The following is an 18,556-nucleotide window of genomic DNA, read 5'->3' on the forward strand; positions in this document are numbered from 1 at the left end:
CCTTTTTCTAAAAATGTGCACATACTTAATAAGTTAAGACAACTGAAAAAGTTCAATTTTTCACTTCCATTAGCATCACATAAACGAAGAGAATTTTGTGGGTGACATCTCTTTAGTTCCATACGAACGAACGAAAACCTATATGCATAGTTAATAGATAATATAGAAGCCCTATTACGGTAAAAATTGATGCGCCGCATTGATATTTTCGAAGAGGAGGTAATGATTTTCCGGGCATTACTTTAGATTTCACTCACTTACCTGCACTTTGAACCATTTTTTTGTAAAAGAGATTTCCACAAATTTGACTCGTTATCCCAGAATATTTAACGGAAACTACGGATATTTTGAGAAAATGCTGCCGTAAACATGCGACATACAACTTTATTGACTACTTGTTAGCAGCCATGTTGTTGTCGAATGCCGCATGACCATTAGCCCAATTTTTTTTCTAGTTGCTTCATAAATTTCTGTGTTATCGACCTAGACAGGATTTCTATATCTCTAGTTGTTATATGCCAAAATCTCTGTGTTTTACGGCTTCGTGATATATATTATAATATCAATTAACCAGTTTTATAATTTTCGCTGCGTATTCACGTTTATTTATTTATAAATAATTAATTGTTGCTCTATAATATTTTAATAATAAACATTGTTATTATGAAGTGTTTCAGTAACATCATAACGTCATAAGCAAACCTTGAAGAAAAGCACATAAGTTTAATTTTTGGTGCAGCTGACAAAAATATTTTAACATTATATTTACTTGTAAGTTATATTCTAAAAATTGTTATGGCTAATATGTGATTTTTGTTTTCGAAAAATTAAATCAATGCCATCGTAACATTTCCACGCGCGTTCATTTTCGGAACGGAAAAGTTAACAACCGTTAAAAAGCACGTATGCCTAACGAAATACATCGTGACAAATTTATACTCTAATATTCGCCTTTGAATCGAACATTGAAATAAATATTTTGTCACAAATTCTGCCGGCTTTCAGACCACCCGCGTTTTATTATCATCGGCACTGACAGTTGTAATAGCATGGCGGTTTATTGCCGTACCGCTGAGCAACGATTATTTTTTCCTTTTTTCCTTGCTTTGATGGATATCGGAAATATATATAGAGGAAGTAACTAGGTTAATTCTGTTGGAATCCTATCATAAGTTTTATTTTTAACTTTACCTTCACTAAAGCCTTGTTTCGGGTCTCATACGAACATGATCTGAATTTTTTGAAAATTTGAACAACCAATCCTAGCTAACTAAAAAATGACATTATCAAAATCTAAGTTGCCCATGACACTTTTTTCTTCCACCTCCTTTGGTGACTTTTTAAGGGGCAGTATTAAAGAAATTCCATCACCTCTCTTTGTCGCGGCATATCTAATGACAAATTCAAATTCGACCTAAAATGGAGGGAGTTTCCAAACTAATTTTTTTATATGAAAAAGTGCGTAACGCTACTCGTTGACTGATGATGATAAATAAAACTTTAACAGTCTGTGGCTCAAAAGTTCATATATTCAGAGCATGGGCTTATTTGAACTTTCCTAATCATGTAGTTATTATTTATTATTTAATGTGACCGCTTCGATGAAAAGAAATACTGAACTGAAAACGAAGTTGACACCTGATCATGGTCTGTCCAGCTTCAAACTACATCACTGGTTTGGTGGCGTCAGGATACTTGTCTTGAATTGTTTTCCAGTGTAACGTGTATTTCACGTGATGCTGAACGAAAATAAACCACTTCATTAACAAAATAATTAATAAAACATACACTTCTAGATCGCAGTATGTCGAGTTTAATATTGCAAACTACAAATAAAATATTATTTTAAATAGCAACATCCAAAATTATTATATTAATAACAAATTTATGTAGAAATAACTTATTTAAATCATAGATATGAGAGAGGGTAAATTACGAACAGGTAGTTAAGTTTATTTGTTTTTATTTAAATTTTTCTAAATTCTCACCACGCCACTGGATATTAAAGCTATTTTGTTGCAATTTTTTTATTAATTTCGATGATGAGACTTGGCTATTTTGTTTTATCTGCGTCCAACTTACGTAAAAAGGAAGACTAGGCTCCAAAATTAAGTTTTGTCGTGACTTGAAAATATAAATTTCCAATAAACTTTTTTTTTTCTGCCTTAATTTTTTTCTTAATGGAACGAAACCGCCTAAAAATTGGTGCGGGAATAGTAATACAAATAGGTCACACATAAGCAACCGAACCTGATCGGCTGTTTCTGATCGGACCCTGAAAAAACACATCTTGATAAGGTACACGGTTTCTTTTTCTTTATTTACGGAAAATGGGGATGTATACTTTAAGTAAATCATTCTGAAGTTGAATAAAAGTTGGTAGATCTTTACTTTGACAGAATTGACATAAGGCTTATTCGCTAGCAATGATGCTGGTTTTAGATTTTTACAGTAGTGTGGACAAAATAATGCAACGAGATTCCTTGCTAAATTTGTGGATATAAGCATACCGGTTGACATAAATCAAAGTATGTTTTTATGTCATGTTTACTTTGGATGCGGTTTTCGGTGGCTTAAGTTCGGAGATTTATGGGGGACTAAATATTCCAACATAAACACCAATTAAAGTGTCGTTAAGATAACATCGGAGAATTATTTTGAAACATTCATATGCAAGCAAATTTGCCGATAGCGGCGACTTGAAAAACAGAGGAATAACAAAAATCCTAAAACTGATGCGTAATTCAAAACGATTATGGAATTCGCGCCAAGTATCTATTAAATTGGGAACGAAGCTTCAAAGTTTTAATTTCGAAATATTTGCAATGGAAAATATTGTTGCTGCAAATCGCCGGTTCTAGAAACAATTTATTAAAAATGGGTAAGCTATGCGTAAGAAGTGAACATATGGTAAATACTTGATAATACCTTAAGCAAATTGCACTCTTGCACTAAGTTTTAATTACAGCAAACCACTATTATGTTCAGGCATAATTACATCTCCGTTGTGCAACTATCTCGAACACACAATGGAACTGTACCAAAAACAATGTTATAACAGCAGATTACTGGTGTACGTAGCCCTTTACATATTAAGATTACAAATAAAATATATTCCCCTGTGCCAAAAACTTCGGAATCCAAATTTTGATGTCAAATTGTGAAAAGCATATTGAGCAATAGAGATATAACAATTTTTAGAAGTGGTAATAAAGGCCATTGTTGGTTTTACAATTCAATGAATATTCTGGCAGAAAGGATGTTAAACTATTTCGCTAGTAAAATTTGGAATGGCGGTGTTGTTTTGGTTAGTATGGCTCTTTAAAATATTTAATTAGCCCTTAACTTCATTGGAAGTGTTTTTAATTTGCTATTTTAAAAGTTTTAATCATCACACAGCACAAAAACTGCAAACGGAGGCAGAAATATGCAGGAAGAATGAGCCCAAAGAGTCAATGGTAAAAGGTAAACATTAGGAAATACTTCCGAACGTCCACGTTTTTTTACCGTCAGTAATGCCACCATCGGACAATCAATTCGGAAATAATAGCCGACGTCTTAAGTCAGATATTGCTTTAAACGAGTATAAAGAATTACGAAAGTTTGTGAACTCCTGAGTGAGAGCCGAGAAAAGGGCATATTTGGCAAGTACATTTAAGGCTGATCCTAAAAATGTTTGGCGTACTTTGAGAAGACTGGGAGTGCAAAGTAATCCTACTTTAATTTTTGAAAACAATTTTGGAAAACATAATAGTTTTGATGTTGCTTTTACTTTTTTTGGAGCTATTGGTAGTATTGATCCGGGGTTTGTGTGGGCAAATTATATTAATAAACAATTTGGTTCCAATTCATTCCGTTTGGCAAAAGTTTACCCTGAGGAAGTTAATAAAACTTTGATTAGTATTAAAACTAATGTTCATGGCTCAGACAATATTGATATAAAAATGATTCTTTTGTCTACTCCATATTTAGTGGATTATATCACTTTCCTTGTTAACAAGTGTCTGCTGACCGGGGTTTTTTCGGACTTATGGAAGCAAGCTGAAGTTATACCCGTTCCCAAGAAAGAGTGTCCAAGTGGCATTAACGATTTTAGACCAATCAGTTCGTTGCCAACCATCCCAAAGATTATTGAAAAAAATGCAACTAAACAACTTCGTCACTTCCTATGCGATAACAAAATCCTCCCAAACACTCAATCTGGATTTTCGACCTCTTCACAGCACTACTTGTGCCCTGCTTCATGTTAGTGATGATTTATTGAGAGCAATTAAACTCTTGTCTCATACTCTTGGACTATATCAAAGCGTTCGACACCTTTGATCATTTGCTTCTCCTAGCTAAACTGGAATTCTCTTTCTTTTTTAAAAAAATTTCTTGGTCAGAGATACCAAAGGGTAGCAAAGGGTAGTTATAGGAAATACTCATTCAGATGCCATTAATTTGGAGTATTCTGGGACCTATTCTATTGTCAGTTACTTCTCTACTTTTCTTAAATTTTGTAAATCTCATCAATACGCCAATTTACTCAGTATTTATCTTTTGTTTCTAGTGAAGCTTTAAATGCAGTTACTAAAATAAATTTAGATCCAAAAATAATTGCGGATGTATCTGCGGCTCAGAACCCCTTACTGAATACTAACTAAATAAAAGGGAAGATATTGTAAAAAACGCCTCTTTTAAGATTACACTAAATGATGAGATTGTCTCTCCTTCTTCAGACGGGTGTAAACATTTAGGATTATGGTTTGACGGTGACTTTCTAAGTATGTTGGCTTGGTGTTGCAAAAATCCTTCTATAAGTTGAGGATATTATATATTCATAAACATTTTCTCAGTAAAGAAGTCAAACTTAAAGTATGCGATATGTTAATTTTATCCCATGTCGCTTATTGCAGTATTGTCTATTGGTCAGCTATTTCACAGTCTGATTCGGGTTGCCTCAAATTGGAGGACCGATATAAAGTTCAGTTAGCCCCTTTTGTTTTTTTACTAAACTCCAATAAGACTTCGTCGTACTTGTTTGATAAACTTTGCAGAGGAAATGATATTCAAAATCAAGACATCCGACATTGTTTAAGATATTGCGTTCCTAGACACGCTTCGGTACCTTTCCAGAGATCTTTTAGCTATAACGCAGTTAAGTTATGCTATAACGTCCCTCCCCAGAATAAGAAGCGTTAATATTGTTTATTAGACCCGCCCGTAACGAGTAAAAGTGTGTGAGTTTATGATGTGCGTCTATTTCTTGTGTTTACGATGTATATTTTGTCGACAATTGTGGTGTTGGTGCTGTTGTTCTTGAGGAACAGCGCAAATTGCAAATGTGGCCACTCTCGTTTTGTTAATTGTATTGTAATATTTCGTTTTTGAATAAAGAAATATTATTAATATTATTGTTATTACTATTATTATTATTTTGGATCAACAAATAAATTAATTAATAAATCCAGTATCAGTTTAATCAAGTTTATCAGATACAAAACTAGTGAAAAAATTAACTAAAGCTATTTTATTAGATAGTGATATTTTGACGAATTGTATTTCTATCCAAGTTAACATATTTTGTGTTATATTATATTTTATTTAAAAAAAAATTATAATAACGCTAAAATAAAAGCTATCAATATCAATTCGACAATGCAAACTCAAATGTAATAAAATATCTTTATTATAGTAGGTCGGTGAGAAGTGCTTATTGAAAAACTTATCGTTACTTCGTCCCTACGGAAAAACAGTCGCGCAGAAGTCGCTCAATTTAGTAAAGCGTAAAACAACAAACCTGTAAGCTTTTAATGATGACACATTACTTATTTACACAGCTTTTTAACGACATATCGCCGCCCGCCAGAAATACCGCCCACCGATGTTTGTAAATTGTCACAATTATTAACAAACAGCCAACCAGAGGTGTTTTTCCAAAGAAACCGCCTTAAATTACAGACTTAGAGGCGTCGAATATGATGGTGGGGGTGTTGTGAATCGCCTTAATGCTTGAGTGAAGTTTGAAGTCAGATTTCAGCCGACTGGGAGCTGCTGAAACTGAAAATTTTGACGAGTGACGGATACCAAATACGATCGTGGATGTGTTGCCCGAAAAGGGTGTGGCGGGTGTGCTAGTTGGGTAGTTTTGTAAGGTTTAAAACTTTTTGGAAATCGCAAGAAGGTTAATAGAAATAGGCAAGTACAAAACTATTGCTTGGTTGAAAAAATTGTGTCTGTTTGTGATGGGATATTAATTTACCCGAAATATTACATCCACGTTGGATTTGAGGATTTTCACTAATAAGCGAATTAAAAATTTGATTAATAGATACCACTAGCTAACCTATATCACTATAGGTTCTTAATTCACTATATCACCCTTCACTATGTATAAAATCATACGTTTTTGGTTAGTTTTTGGTATCTTCGTAGTGAAAGAGTTAACGATTCCCTGGCTAAATAGATCTCTCCCTATAATTAATTTGTAAATTGTAGTAAATTGTGAATTTAGCCTGTATCATCAAGAACCATCAGCAGACGGTGTACCCAAACCGATGTTAGTTTTGGTTTTGGTGCAAGTTTTGATGACGATGATGCCGACTTGTTTAGTAAAACCCGTTTCTAGAACGCTTTATTAGTGGTAGTAGACTTAGTATTTTATCCATCTCGAACGCAGGTTCCAGTATTGGGATAGGTATCTGGGTTTATGATAAATGTTGTCGTTTCCGAACCACATTGGTATTGACAATAATATTATACTAATTTCGGCAGGAAGAAATAAAACCTTATCCAAGAAGAACTCATATTAAGTTGTTGTCTTTTTTTTGTTACTGAGCTTTGAATAAACCTTAATTTTTTTGTTTTAGATGCAATCATGTTTCACATTCAACAAGTCGACTCTACAAGTTGCTACTGCGTAGATCACATAGCGGAATGCGTTCAAACCAATCCCTTCCTAGCGCAAAGACTATTTAACCCCTACTATCCCCAGCTGTGGTTTCCTCTACCCTTAAAAATCAGTCAACCGCGGCCCGAGAAACCGCCTTATTCCTACATAGCTCTAATAGCGATGGCTATTTCGTCGTCTCCGAAGCAGCGGCTCACTCTATCCGGAATCTATAGATTTATTATGGACAATTTTCCATACTACCGGGAAAACAAACAGGGATGGCAGAATTCCATCAGACATAACTTGAGCCTGAATGATTGTTTCGTGAAAGTGCCTCGTGATAAAATCGGTGGCACGGGTGAAGCCGGCGGCAAGGGTAGTTATTGGATGTTGGATCCCAAGGCGACCAATATGTTTGAGAAAGGAAACTATCGAAGACGGAAAACGAGGAGGCAGCGCGTGGTAGATTGCGAAAGTCGATTGTATCAGGTGGGAGCTAATTTTTTATTGCATTGGTTTAAACAATACGTTTTCCATTAAAAAATATTATTGACCACGTCTTTACTTACCTATCAAAGACAGAAACTTTATTTGGTGTTTAGCAACATGTGGAACCAGGGTGTTCACAGAAGTAGTGGTCTGCCTCGGGTCTGTCATATCTGATAAATTTGATCAATAAACTATCTATACCTATTAAAATCAGTCATTAAAAATTACTATCTATTACTTGGTTCAAGCAGTGTTATGGAAAATATCTAGTTTATTTTGTCTTCTTTTGTAATTTTTATATACACCTTGCTCTTGGTGCATAAATAGCTAAATACTAACTGCACCACCATTCACAATTGAGTCATGGTTTTATTTTCACTACTGTCAAAGCGGAGGCTGAGACTTTATACTGATTGTATCAATAAAAGTCAACAAATTTTATATCCGAAAAGTGCTGTTTATCTCTCACAGTTTTAGAAAAATAAATTTAGTATATTTAGTATTTAGCTATACTTAGAATAGAAGCAAATGTTAATAACTGATATGTGCGTCGCGACTACTTAATGTGTTTTAGGCATACATCAAAAGAGCATTAAAAGTCTATATAACGTTTGCCTGTATTTCATCCATGACATTCTCTCTAAAGATTAAAATTGTATCATCTGCATTCAATATATTATCCCACTAGTTTTATTATAGTATTCGCTGGTGTGCATAATTACATAATTGGACTAACCCTATAATATCTATTCCTGCCATAAGAATCTGTCTTTACTATCTCTTGATTACGATTCTCAAGATAGGATTCAATCAAATTTAACGAGTTATTTATCTGGAAAAATATGTCGTATCATCCGCTATACCTTTATACTGCGTAACTCATAAAAACGAAGAATTGTGGCGATTTGCTTTTAGTTTATTTCCCTATACCCAATTTCAACAATTTTGAAAGATTTTATTTTCAACAATTTTTCAACAATTGTTAACAATTTCAGACTGTTGGTAAACGCTTTTGTAGAAATACAAGACCAATACTTTCTAAATCGATATTTACAATTGCACCGTCAAAGCTCAATGTCATTTAAGTGTCAAAGTTATATGAAACAAAATTTAATACATTGTCTTGGTACTAGAAGTTTTGGGATTCTGGAGTTGGCGATCCAGATCACCCGATTTGACGCTATTGGAATTTCAGCTTGCTCAAACTAACGAACCTAAAACACTAACTTAACATTAATTAGTTTTAATTGATATGGTCCATATAATCTTGGTTTAAGCAAACTTTATATCTCTTTTCACTGTCAGCGTTCTGAAAAACGCACAGTTTTCAACTATATATATATATATATATATATATATATATATATATATATATATATATATATATATATATATATATATATATATATATATATATATATATATATATATATATATATATATATATATATATATATATATATATATACAGGGTTTTTCACTTAAAACTCCGCATGCCAATAAGTCCAAAACTAAAAGAAATATTAAATTTATGTAAAAAGTAGTCAAAGTGTGGGGTCAAGTAGATATTTCCTAAAGTTTAAAAAATTCGACGATTGCAAAGAGCGGGGCGTCGCGACGCGTCGAAAAATTATTCGATTGCAGAAACTTTGGAAATACGCGCATACAAAAGTACATATTATTTAAAAACTTTTTTGTTATTTACTAAAACTTATTTACTTTACCCGTTTCTAAGTTATACCGATTCAAAGTAAACATTTCTTGATTAATAAAAAATGTGATTAACGCTTATTTTTACAAGTATGCCATGAATGTTAGTTACTATGGCAACCATTGTTAACGCAGTTGTTTTAAGTGCAATTACAAACAATAGATTTCAACTATTTTAGTATGATTTTATTTATTATTTTTTATCGATTTAGTTCTGATAACATGATAAATAACTGAAAAAACAGTAAAATACCTACAAGTTAATAACCAAAATTATTATTGCAATTAACTACATAATAAGACATTTCAAAAATTTTGTTCAAAATTATGTCCATCTGCTCGAACACAACTATCAAAAACTTTTAACAGATGAGCTTGGGTCACTTGTAGGAGAGTCCTTCTTGTGATAGCGGCACACGCTGCACTAATTTTGTTAATGAGATCGGCCATATCTTCGATAGGTTCTTCAAAGAAAATAATCTGGTGGTGTAATGTCCGGGGACCTCGCCGGCCACTTTACCGGTCCAAACCATCTATTGGGATATTCTCGGTTCAAATACCTCGTTACTATTTGGGCATTATGTGCGGGCGCTCCATCCTGCTGTAGCCACATATTCATTCTAGTGTCAAGAGGCACTTCTTCTAATAGTTCCGGAAGTGTAGTTTGAAGAAATCTTAAATAGCGATCTGCATTTAAAGTTCCTTCGTAAAAGTAAGGTCCAATAAGGAATCCATTTAATATGCCGCACCAAACATTGATACTAAAAATTCGTTGGTTACCTCTTTCTGTAATCCAACGAGGACGGTTTTCGGACCAAAAACGACAGTTGTGTCTATTAATTTTGAACAAAATTTTTGAAATGTCTTATTATGTAGTTAATTGCAATAATAATTTTGGTTATTAACTTGTAGGTATTTTACTGTTTTTTCATTTATTTATCATGTTATCAGAACTAAATCGATAAAAAATAATAAATAAAATCATACTAAAATCGTTGAAATCTATTGTTTGTAATTGCACTTAAAACAACTGCGTAAACAATGGTTGCCATAGTAACTAACATTCATGGCATACTTGTAAAAATAAGCGTTAATCACATTTTTTATTAATCAAGAAATGTTTACTTTAAATCGGTATAACTTAGAAACGGGTAAAGTAAATAAGTTTGAGTAAATAACAAAAAAGTTTTTAAATAATATGTACTTTTGTATGCGCGTATTTCCAAAGTTTCTGCAATCGAATAATTTTTCGACGCGTCACGACGCCCAGCTCTTTGCAGGCGTCGAATTTTTTAAACTTTAGGAAATATCTACTTGACCCCACACTTTGACTACTTTTTACATAAATTAAATATTTCTTTTCGTTTTGGACTTATTGGCGTGCGGAGTTTTAAGTGAAAAACCCTGTATATATATATATATATATATATATATATATATATATATATATATATATATATATATATATATATATATATATAATATAACATAGTTTTTCTTCCGGTTTTTCTCTTGTTTTTTTCCTGAATTGCCGATTTAAATTGGACACAGCCAATGGCCGAAGCATTTTTTAAGTCTAAAGTACATTTCCTACGCTAATAAAATCTCGAGGACGTAAATAGTTTTATTGGCTCAGTGATGTCAAAACATCCTGAATTCGTGAATAGTCGCGGGGTGTTAAATCCAAATAAGGTGTTTGTGCATAAACACGATTGCGATAAACAAAAAATAAACACCACATGCCCAAGTAGATTTGTTAGATCTACTTTAAAATTGCCGTAAAATTAATTGCTGTTGACAATTTCGGCGTTTACTACTTGCAGATGTAGGAGATCGTGCCATTTTGAGAAAATTAAAGTATCGTTAACTCATTGGACGTTTAGACGACTTAAACGGAAAATCACAAATACAAATACTGTAGAAATTACGAAATGTTTTTGTAGTAAACGATAAATAATTGTATTAAATTTTTGTAAGAGACCACACCTTAATGTGTCTATTCTATATATCACCCTTTCTGCTAGACAACACCTTAAATATATTTAACAATTTTAGAGTGACGCACAGTGAAAGTTTATTGAATAAATAAAAAATCTTAGATAATTATAGACATACTAAATTAAAAGAACAAAAGATAATAAATTGCTGGACAATCGAAGCGGGTAAACAGAAATTGTGTTTTTTTTGAATAAATTTCAAGAAAAATATGACCAGATTTTTTGGATATCTCTGATTTAGACCGAATTATGTATTTTTGAATACAAATTTAAATAGATTTTGGTGGTTGGAAGATTATTATATAACGACGGAAAAAACGTAAAAGCTGAATATAAATGTATTCAGCTTTTACGTAAAAAGCCAGAGTTTTAATGACCTCTCCTCATTATCGCTCAGAAGTTTTTAAATTTCGTAGTACTCATTATACAATCGGGTAACGAGTAAGAAATATGATAGAAAAGTGCCATCTAAACTGAAGTGTCAAGGGCGTGGTAAAAAATTGCAGCATGTATTTTTTAGCAGTATTATTTCAAAATAATTTAAAAATACATTTTTCTACTCCCGTCTGTAAAATATCAAGTTACACACCGATCTAGCGTGCGGGAAGCGTCACTTTACCACGTCAGTTTCGTTTCCCACGAATCTGAGCCATGTCGGACATTTCCGGGATTTTACAGCACGGATTTGTGTTGTTTTGCGAAAACGTACCCAAAAACTAACGGTCGTAGAAAAAGTATAGTATGCAACACGTTCGGTAAACTTTTTAACTCACTCGTTTATTAAAAACTCGCTCCGCTCGTGTCAAATAAACTCATGAGTCCAATGCCGTTTACCGCACTTGTTGCATAATATACTAATAATCAATTTTTCTTATTTATTAAATAAAATTAAATCTTTATTTTAAATTTTGTGGACCAAAAACAACGTTCCTTTTCCGGTACATTATTGCAAACATATTAGCACAACAACAATTAAAGAAAAGTCGAAGTACATTACAATCAATTAGTACATAGAAGAACAAACGATAGAAAGAATTTTTCAAAGTACCCGTTAACACACGATTTACACCCGAAAATCACAAATATTCAGAAAAATTGAGAAACTGATCGAAATTAGAGGGCAACAGTATTTTTAAAATATTTTTATTATGTTACTTTTACTATGTAGTCTGTCATAAAAATCAATCACAGTAAGATTTATTTCACAATATCTCTTCATATAAATGTCATCATTTTTATTTGTATATTTAAGTATTATTTCGGATTTAAATATGAAAGCAGATGCAAAATTTTGCATCTGCTTTCATATTTAAAAGAAGGAATTTTGAGTGTCATTGATTGTATGCTTGCCATTATATCATTTTGTTTAATCCAAAACACATTTTTGTTACCTAAAACTGAAATAACATTTTTCTATTCCCGTCTGTAAAATACCTAATTAAGTAAACACCGATCTAGTGTGCGAGAAGTGTTACCATGTCAATCTCGTTTCCCACGGATCAAGCCACTTCGGACATTTTCGGAATTTGAGTCACTCGTTTATTAAACAGTCGCTCCGCTCGTGTCCAATAAACTCGTGAGTCAAATTACGTTTACCGCACTTGTTGCATAATATACTATAACGGATGATTTAATGAAAATAAACAATTTCTTTGTATTTCTCATTTAATCATAGAGTGTTTTATTGTGATTTTAATTATATTGGTACTAAGCTTTTGTTAGGAAAATTAAATTATCATGTGGCTAGTATTTTTACTGAAAATTTTAAATATCATCATTCTTACTAATTTTAAGTTGGAATTTAACATAGTTGTCGTTGAAACTAAAATGAGAACTATGGTGTATGAGAGCAAGCTGAATTTATTTTTGTATTTGTGGTAAAGTTGGTATGTGCATTTTACTTAAATCCTTAGTTTAAATTTATCTCAAAAATATTATATATTAAAAGTTGTTTAAAAAATAAGCCTGGGTGATGTAGTCTTCAACGCCAATAAAAAAATCAAAAAATCATATAAAAATACTACAAAATTAAAACATATAAGCAAAAAGATTATCGAATAAATTAAAAAATGAAACAACAAACAAGTCCAAAAATATATTTCAAAAAAAAATATATCAAACATATCTTAAATTCATATAAACCCCAAATTCCTTAATTTATTTTATGTGCACGTGATTTTAGGAATTGAATCGAATTGAATTGAAAAGTGTAATTTTCACAGGATCATATGCAGTTTCTATTAGAAATATATTAATTAGACGTAGCTTGGTTATATTTTTTGTGCTTTTGTCTTTGGTCAGTTTTAAAAATATCTAATTTAAAAAAAAATGACCCCATCTGCATTGTACATTTGGCCTAACTTCCATTTGTGATTTTTGTCCATAATATGAAAAACAAAATCCGGAGAATGGGTGGCATTTCCTTTTAAATTGAGTCTCTTTATCTAGCTCATTTAGCGTTATGGAATTCAACCTCGCTTTAATGTTTTAAGAGCTAACTAGGGTCCTAGTAAAAAACTTAGTTCAAGTATCCGTTTAATTATAAAAATGCGGAATCACGTTTAATGATATGACTGTGTAGTATACAGTCTACCACAAAACCAAATTTAATTTTTAAAATGTCGGTTGTTTCCTATTTTGCGTTGCTCATGTTGTAATCTCCGTCGCAACGAGCAAAACCTAACAGAATCGCAATCCGGAAACCGGACTAATTAAAAAGATTCGAAGTCGAATAAAACTCTTATACGGCTGACTATAACAAAAATGAACTTTGGACAATCGTGCGCGCAAGGTATTCCGCCAAAGTTGTTAAAACACTTTTAACAAGCAGTAAAGCCAACTTTTTTTTTCTCGATTGTGTTCGTAGTAGAAGATTTGCTTTTGTTTGAGATTTAAGGAAAACAGAGAAGTACCCGGGGGGGCCCGGCCGGCCGCCAATTACGCGGTTTAAGGGACCGTGAAATCGTCTTATAAAGTAGCGACGTCAGAACAAAATGACTAATTGGCATTTTTCTTTCAAATTCGCCAGCAATTAACATACAATTTTCGCACTTTGTACAGAAGTTTTTCTTTTTCTTATAGGAGGAAGCTTTGTCTTTAGTCACGAGGGCCGTTACTCCAGAAGTAACTGACTCAACGGAGCACCAACTCACGTTAGCGGATCAAAGCAAAAGGCGCAAAAATTCTACACTGTTCACCATCGAAAATTTAATAAAGAGTGATGATACATTAGACAACAGTTGCTCCACTAGTGCTTAGATCTCGTCTCCTGATTGCAAAAAAGAACATTTTTCGTTTTCAAGCAGGGTTTTATTTAAACGCTTTTCGCGACTGGAACGCACGACATAATAATACATACAATGTGGTGAATTCAAATGTCTTTTATATGCCTAGATACTTGGCGTATCTATATTCATTTCATTTTTGGACTTCAAAGGGACGCCTTAATTTTACCTAGCTAGAAATACTTTTATGTGCAATTTCTTGACAGGAATTTTATCTATTTATTTGGATACATGATGAACCTTTCAAAAACGGGTTCTCTTTTTACGATCTGTGTATTCGGTGGGGTTGACACAAACATCAAAAACTACGAATTTTGATGAAATTCGACACCTATTCACGAAATATTTATATTATATCTCTAAGAACATACGAAATGTTTGTTACAATTTGCTAAATGTGTTAAGTAACACACGACAAAAAATCCGTTCCACTCATTGATGTGTTAAATGAATAGAATTAATATTATTCCAATATTCTTGGATACATGCTGCTATCATTTTGCAAAAGTTACCATTTGAGAATGAAAGGTTGGTAAAAATAGTACTGTTAATGTTGTTAATTTTATCATATCTATCTAAAGTTGGTTTTACCGTGAAATGAATTCACAAATTTGATACGTATGGATTTTGCGTGGGTGAGTAAACTCCAATATTTTTAATTTCTTTAATTTTATTTATTCTGTGATTGAAAACATAACTAACATCTCTATTTTAGTCAGTAATTGGTGTCCCTGAGACGACTACATGACTAACAATCATGTACGGGGTGTTTCAAAAATGCATGAGACAAAAAAGGTTACATAAATGTTTTTTATGAAAATGGATAAATTTTTTAACGCATCTTTGTTATTTATATATATATATATATATATATATATATATATATATATATATATATATATATATATATATATATATATATATATATATATATATATATATATATATATATATATATATATATATATATATATATATATATATATATATATATATATATATATATATATATATATATATATATATATATATATATGACAAGGACCTACGTACCGTATTACGTTATTGTGATTGTGTTTACAAATTTATTTGGCCGATGACCATGTACAATACTTTGCGCTATATCCAATTCTGAAGATATATCTCTATCTAATTGATTTGTATACTGACATGTTTTTAGAGAAAAATGTTTGTAATAAAATAAAATGAAAAAAAAAGTAAATTGTCTTAATCTGCTCCTAAATTTGAAAACTTATAAATGTCACAAAACAATGTGCCAATTGCCCGAAATTTTTATTCTTTTAAGTGTTGTAGAGATATTTTCATGAACGTCTTTCCTTGCCCACACGAATAGAGACTCCTTTCAGTCTTGTTCGGCACTTCGTTGCTAGATGGCACATGCTACTTTGTATTTAAATTATGTAATTTTACTACGCCGAAAATATAAAATATAAATATATAAATAACAATTATGCACTAAAACACATTAAATTCAATTACTTTCTGTTCTAAAATAACCAATTTTGCAGCGATCAAGCGTGCGCAGAGTGTTTACGACGTCAGTACTTTAAACCAGTGCTACTGACGTTTCCAGTATTTTAGTCTCCGGTTTATATATTATTATAATTATTATCTTTGAAAGAAACTTCAAATTGTTTGTTAGTTTTGTCTATCGAGCTTAAAGTGGTTTTCATTTTAAGCTTTAATTTTTGTCCTCAGTTCCTCAGCAAATTATTAAATCGGTCAGTTTAAACTAAAATTAAAAACTGTAAAAATAATTTCGAAAGATAAATACAAATTTTCCAAGTTAATAATAAACGCCACTGCTGTTATAATTCGTGACACGCATACGATGATTCGTATTTATCTACGTCATTATGATGCACGTCTGCATCAATCGCTGACGCAGAGATAACATTTATTTTGTAATTGAATAATTTAGGCAATTATTTTTTTTTAATTAATTTGTATTGTTGATCTAATAATACCCGATGCAGTCGGAAATGGCTTCCGATAATCGGATCAATAATTTTATTTTTGACTCGTCAATTTTCAAAATAAACAGAGAAATTCAATACAAAAAAGAATGTCGCATTTCTCGTCAGGCCGATGTTGGGTTAGTTTCGCCTTAGTAAGAAAACTTATTTTTTTCATGTTTTTTTTTTTAAGAAAAATCGTAACTACTATTACAATAAATTACTTTTTCCATTCCCTATTCTAAGACAATCTATTATACACTGATCAGTGCTCCCCAAAGTGTCACTTTAACATGCCAAGTGACTTATTGTACGACCAAAAATATTGTGCATATATTGCTTTGGCGTTTTAAGTATTTTACCGTACCTTAACTGCAGACCTTCGCAGGACCATGGTAAAACCCATCACAACAGATGTTTATTCCGCATTAGTAGCACCGAACGAATATTTGTAGACACTTGACATTTTTATTTGAAACGTAAATGAATCGTTTTAAATTTGATTAAGCATTTTTGCGGCGGAATATTTTCGAATAAGTAAAAGCGTTTTTAAGAGTTTAATCTGAATTGAAATATGTTCGTATATATAATGGATGTATTTTAATGTGATCCTTCCAATAAGTACGTATTTAAGTACCTGTACTCTATTTATCTTACAGTTAATTTTGAAAATAATAATTTTTGTCTTGTGTGTCTGTCGATTAACAACATTTTTCTTCTTGTATTTTTGTGTCTTCGATTTTTAAACAACAGTCTTTTTTAAGATAGTCGATTATTCGATAGCACAACAAAACGGATATGAAATCTTGAGATTACTCCCGTATCATTGTATATTTAATCCGATTGAGATGATTTGGTCTGAGTTGAAAGCGCATATAAGAAGAAATAACACTGCACCAAAATTTTGTGATAGTGCCATAAGCGTAATTCGGCAAGAGGTTGCTAAAATATTAGCACAAAGCTGGTCTAACTGTAAAAAACAAATCATAAAAGAAGAAAATATTTATCGAGAACGATTAGTGGCCGAGTTGTTCATTAAACTAGGTGACAGTAGCGATAGTGACGATTTTTTAAGTGACTGATACTTTATTATTGTAATATTTAATATTTTCTATATTAATAATTATACTATGTAGAAATGTAATGAAATGTAACGTAATAAATTGTTACTTTGTACTATTTTTTTTTATGTACATGTTTCAAGAATTGCTCGGTGAAGAAGATTGAAAACATATCCCGCTTGTTTGTGTAGGTAGATACATTCCTAGGACTGCCCTGGAATGGTTACGGGTAAGGGTCTGCTCGGCAGGGTGTTCTATAAGGAGCTGCCGTTTTGGGGTAATGAACAGTAGGCAAAGTTAATCACGGGGTCAGCTGTCAGTTTCTGGTGATCGTATAGCCACGATCGCGAGTCACTTCGGTCGTTTCGCGTGTTTGGGAGCAAACGGATATATTACTTTGACGTTTGTCAGTTTTGACAGTCACGTCATATGACATAGTGTAGTCGTCCTGTTTTGCAAAAGTGAGTATGAAGGGCATGGCTTATAACAATACATTTTGCGATGATTTTCTCTAGTTCAGAGAGCAGAAATAAATAAATTTTCCTCCTCGGCCTTTAGCTAACTTCATCGACCTCGGTCTGTAGATAGATAGTTTTATTCACAAAGCCCAGTATGTATACGTGGATGTTTCGTCAGGAAACGAGTACATTATTGAGTAGTATAAAGATACATGGAAATATGTATATAAACAATATGATAACACACATTTAACAGTACAGTATAGAATAGTTACAAACGGATATACAAACAGTACAAACATATTGACAAAATGTAGAGAAAATATCACTAAACTCATCAGGGCACTCCTGTAATATATGTTTCAAATTCTTTCAGGTTGTAGAAAGCATTGGTTGACAGAAGCTTTTTGATGCACTTTTTAAATTGTCTTGTAGATTATGCTTTTATGCTTGTAGGAAGCAAATTATAGTAATAAGGTCCTGAGTAATTTAGCGACTTTTTGTAGAACATGTGGTTCAGTCTTGGCTTTAGAATGTGTTCTCTGTTTCGGGTGATATAACCGTGGACATCCTTGTGTTTCTTGTGAGAGCCTTAATTTTTATGAACGATGATGAATAATTTAAATAAATATATGCAAGGCACTGTTAGTATTTTATACCTTATAAATATATCTTTGCAGGATAGCCTCGAGGGCAGTCTGAAAATT

At 32.1% G+C, this 18,556-nt stretch overlaps 1 protein-coding gene across 1 annotated transcript; it reads left to right on the top strand.

The window, feature by feature from the left end:
- The first annotated feature begins 3,944 nt into the window (after positions 1 to 3,944).
- LOC132698669 (forkhead box protein C2-A-like) lies at positions 3,945 to 15,129 on the top strand. Its single transcript, XM_060664862.1, has 3 exons — positions 3,945 to 4,104; positions 6,852 to 7,363; positions 14,152 to 15,129. Exons 1-3 carry the CDS (start codon positions 3,945 to 3,947, stop codon positions 14,326 to 14,328), a joined length of 849 nt encoding a protein of 282 aa, XP_060520845.1. The 3' UTR covers positions 14,329 to 15,129.
- Positions 15,130 to 18,556: the final 3,427 nt, after the last annotated feature.

This window comes from Cylas formicarius, unplaced genomic scaffold (assembly GCF_029955315.1).
Source record: "Cylas formicarius isolate icCylForm1 unplaced genomic scaffold, icCylForm1.1 PGA_scaffold_2__14_contigs__length_35257938, whole genome shotgun sequence".
NCBI lineage: Eukaryota > Metazoa > Arthropoda > Insecta > Coleoptera > Brentidae > Cylas > Cylas formicarius.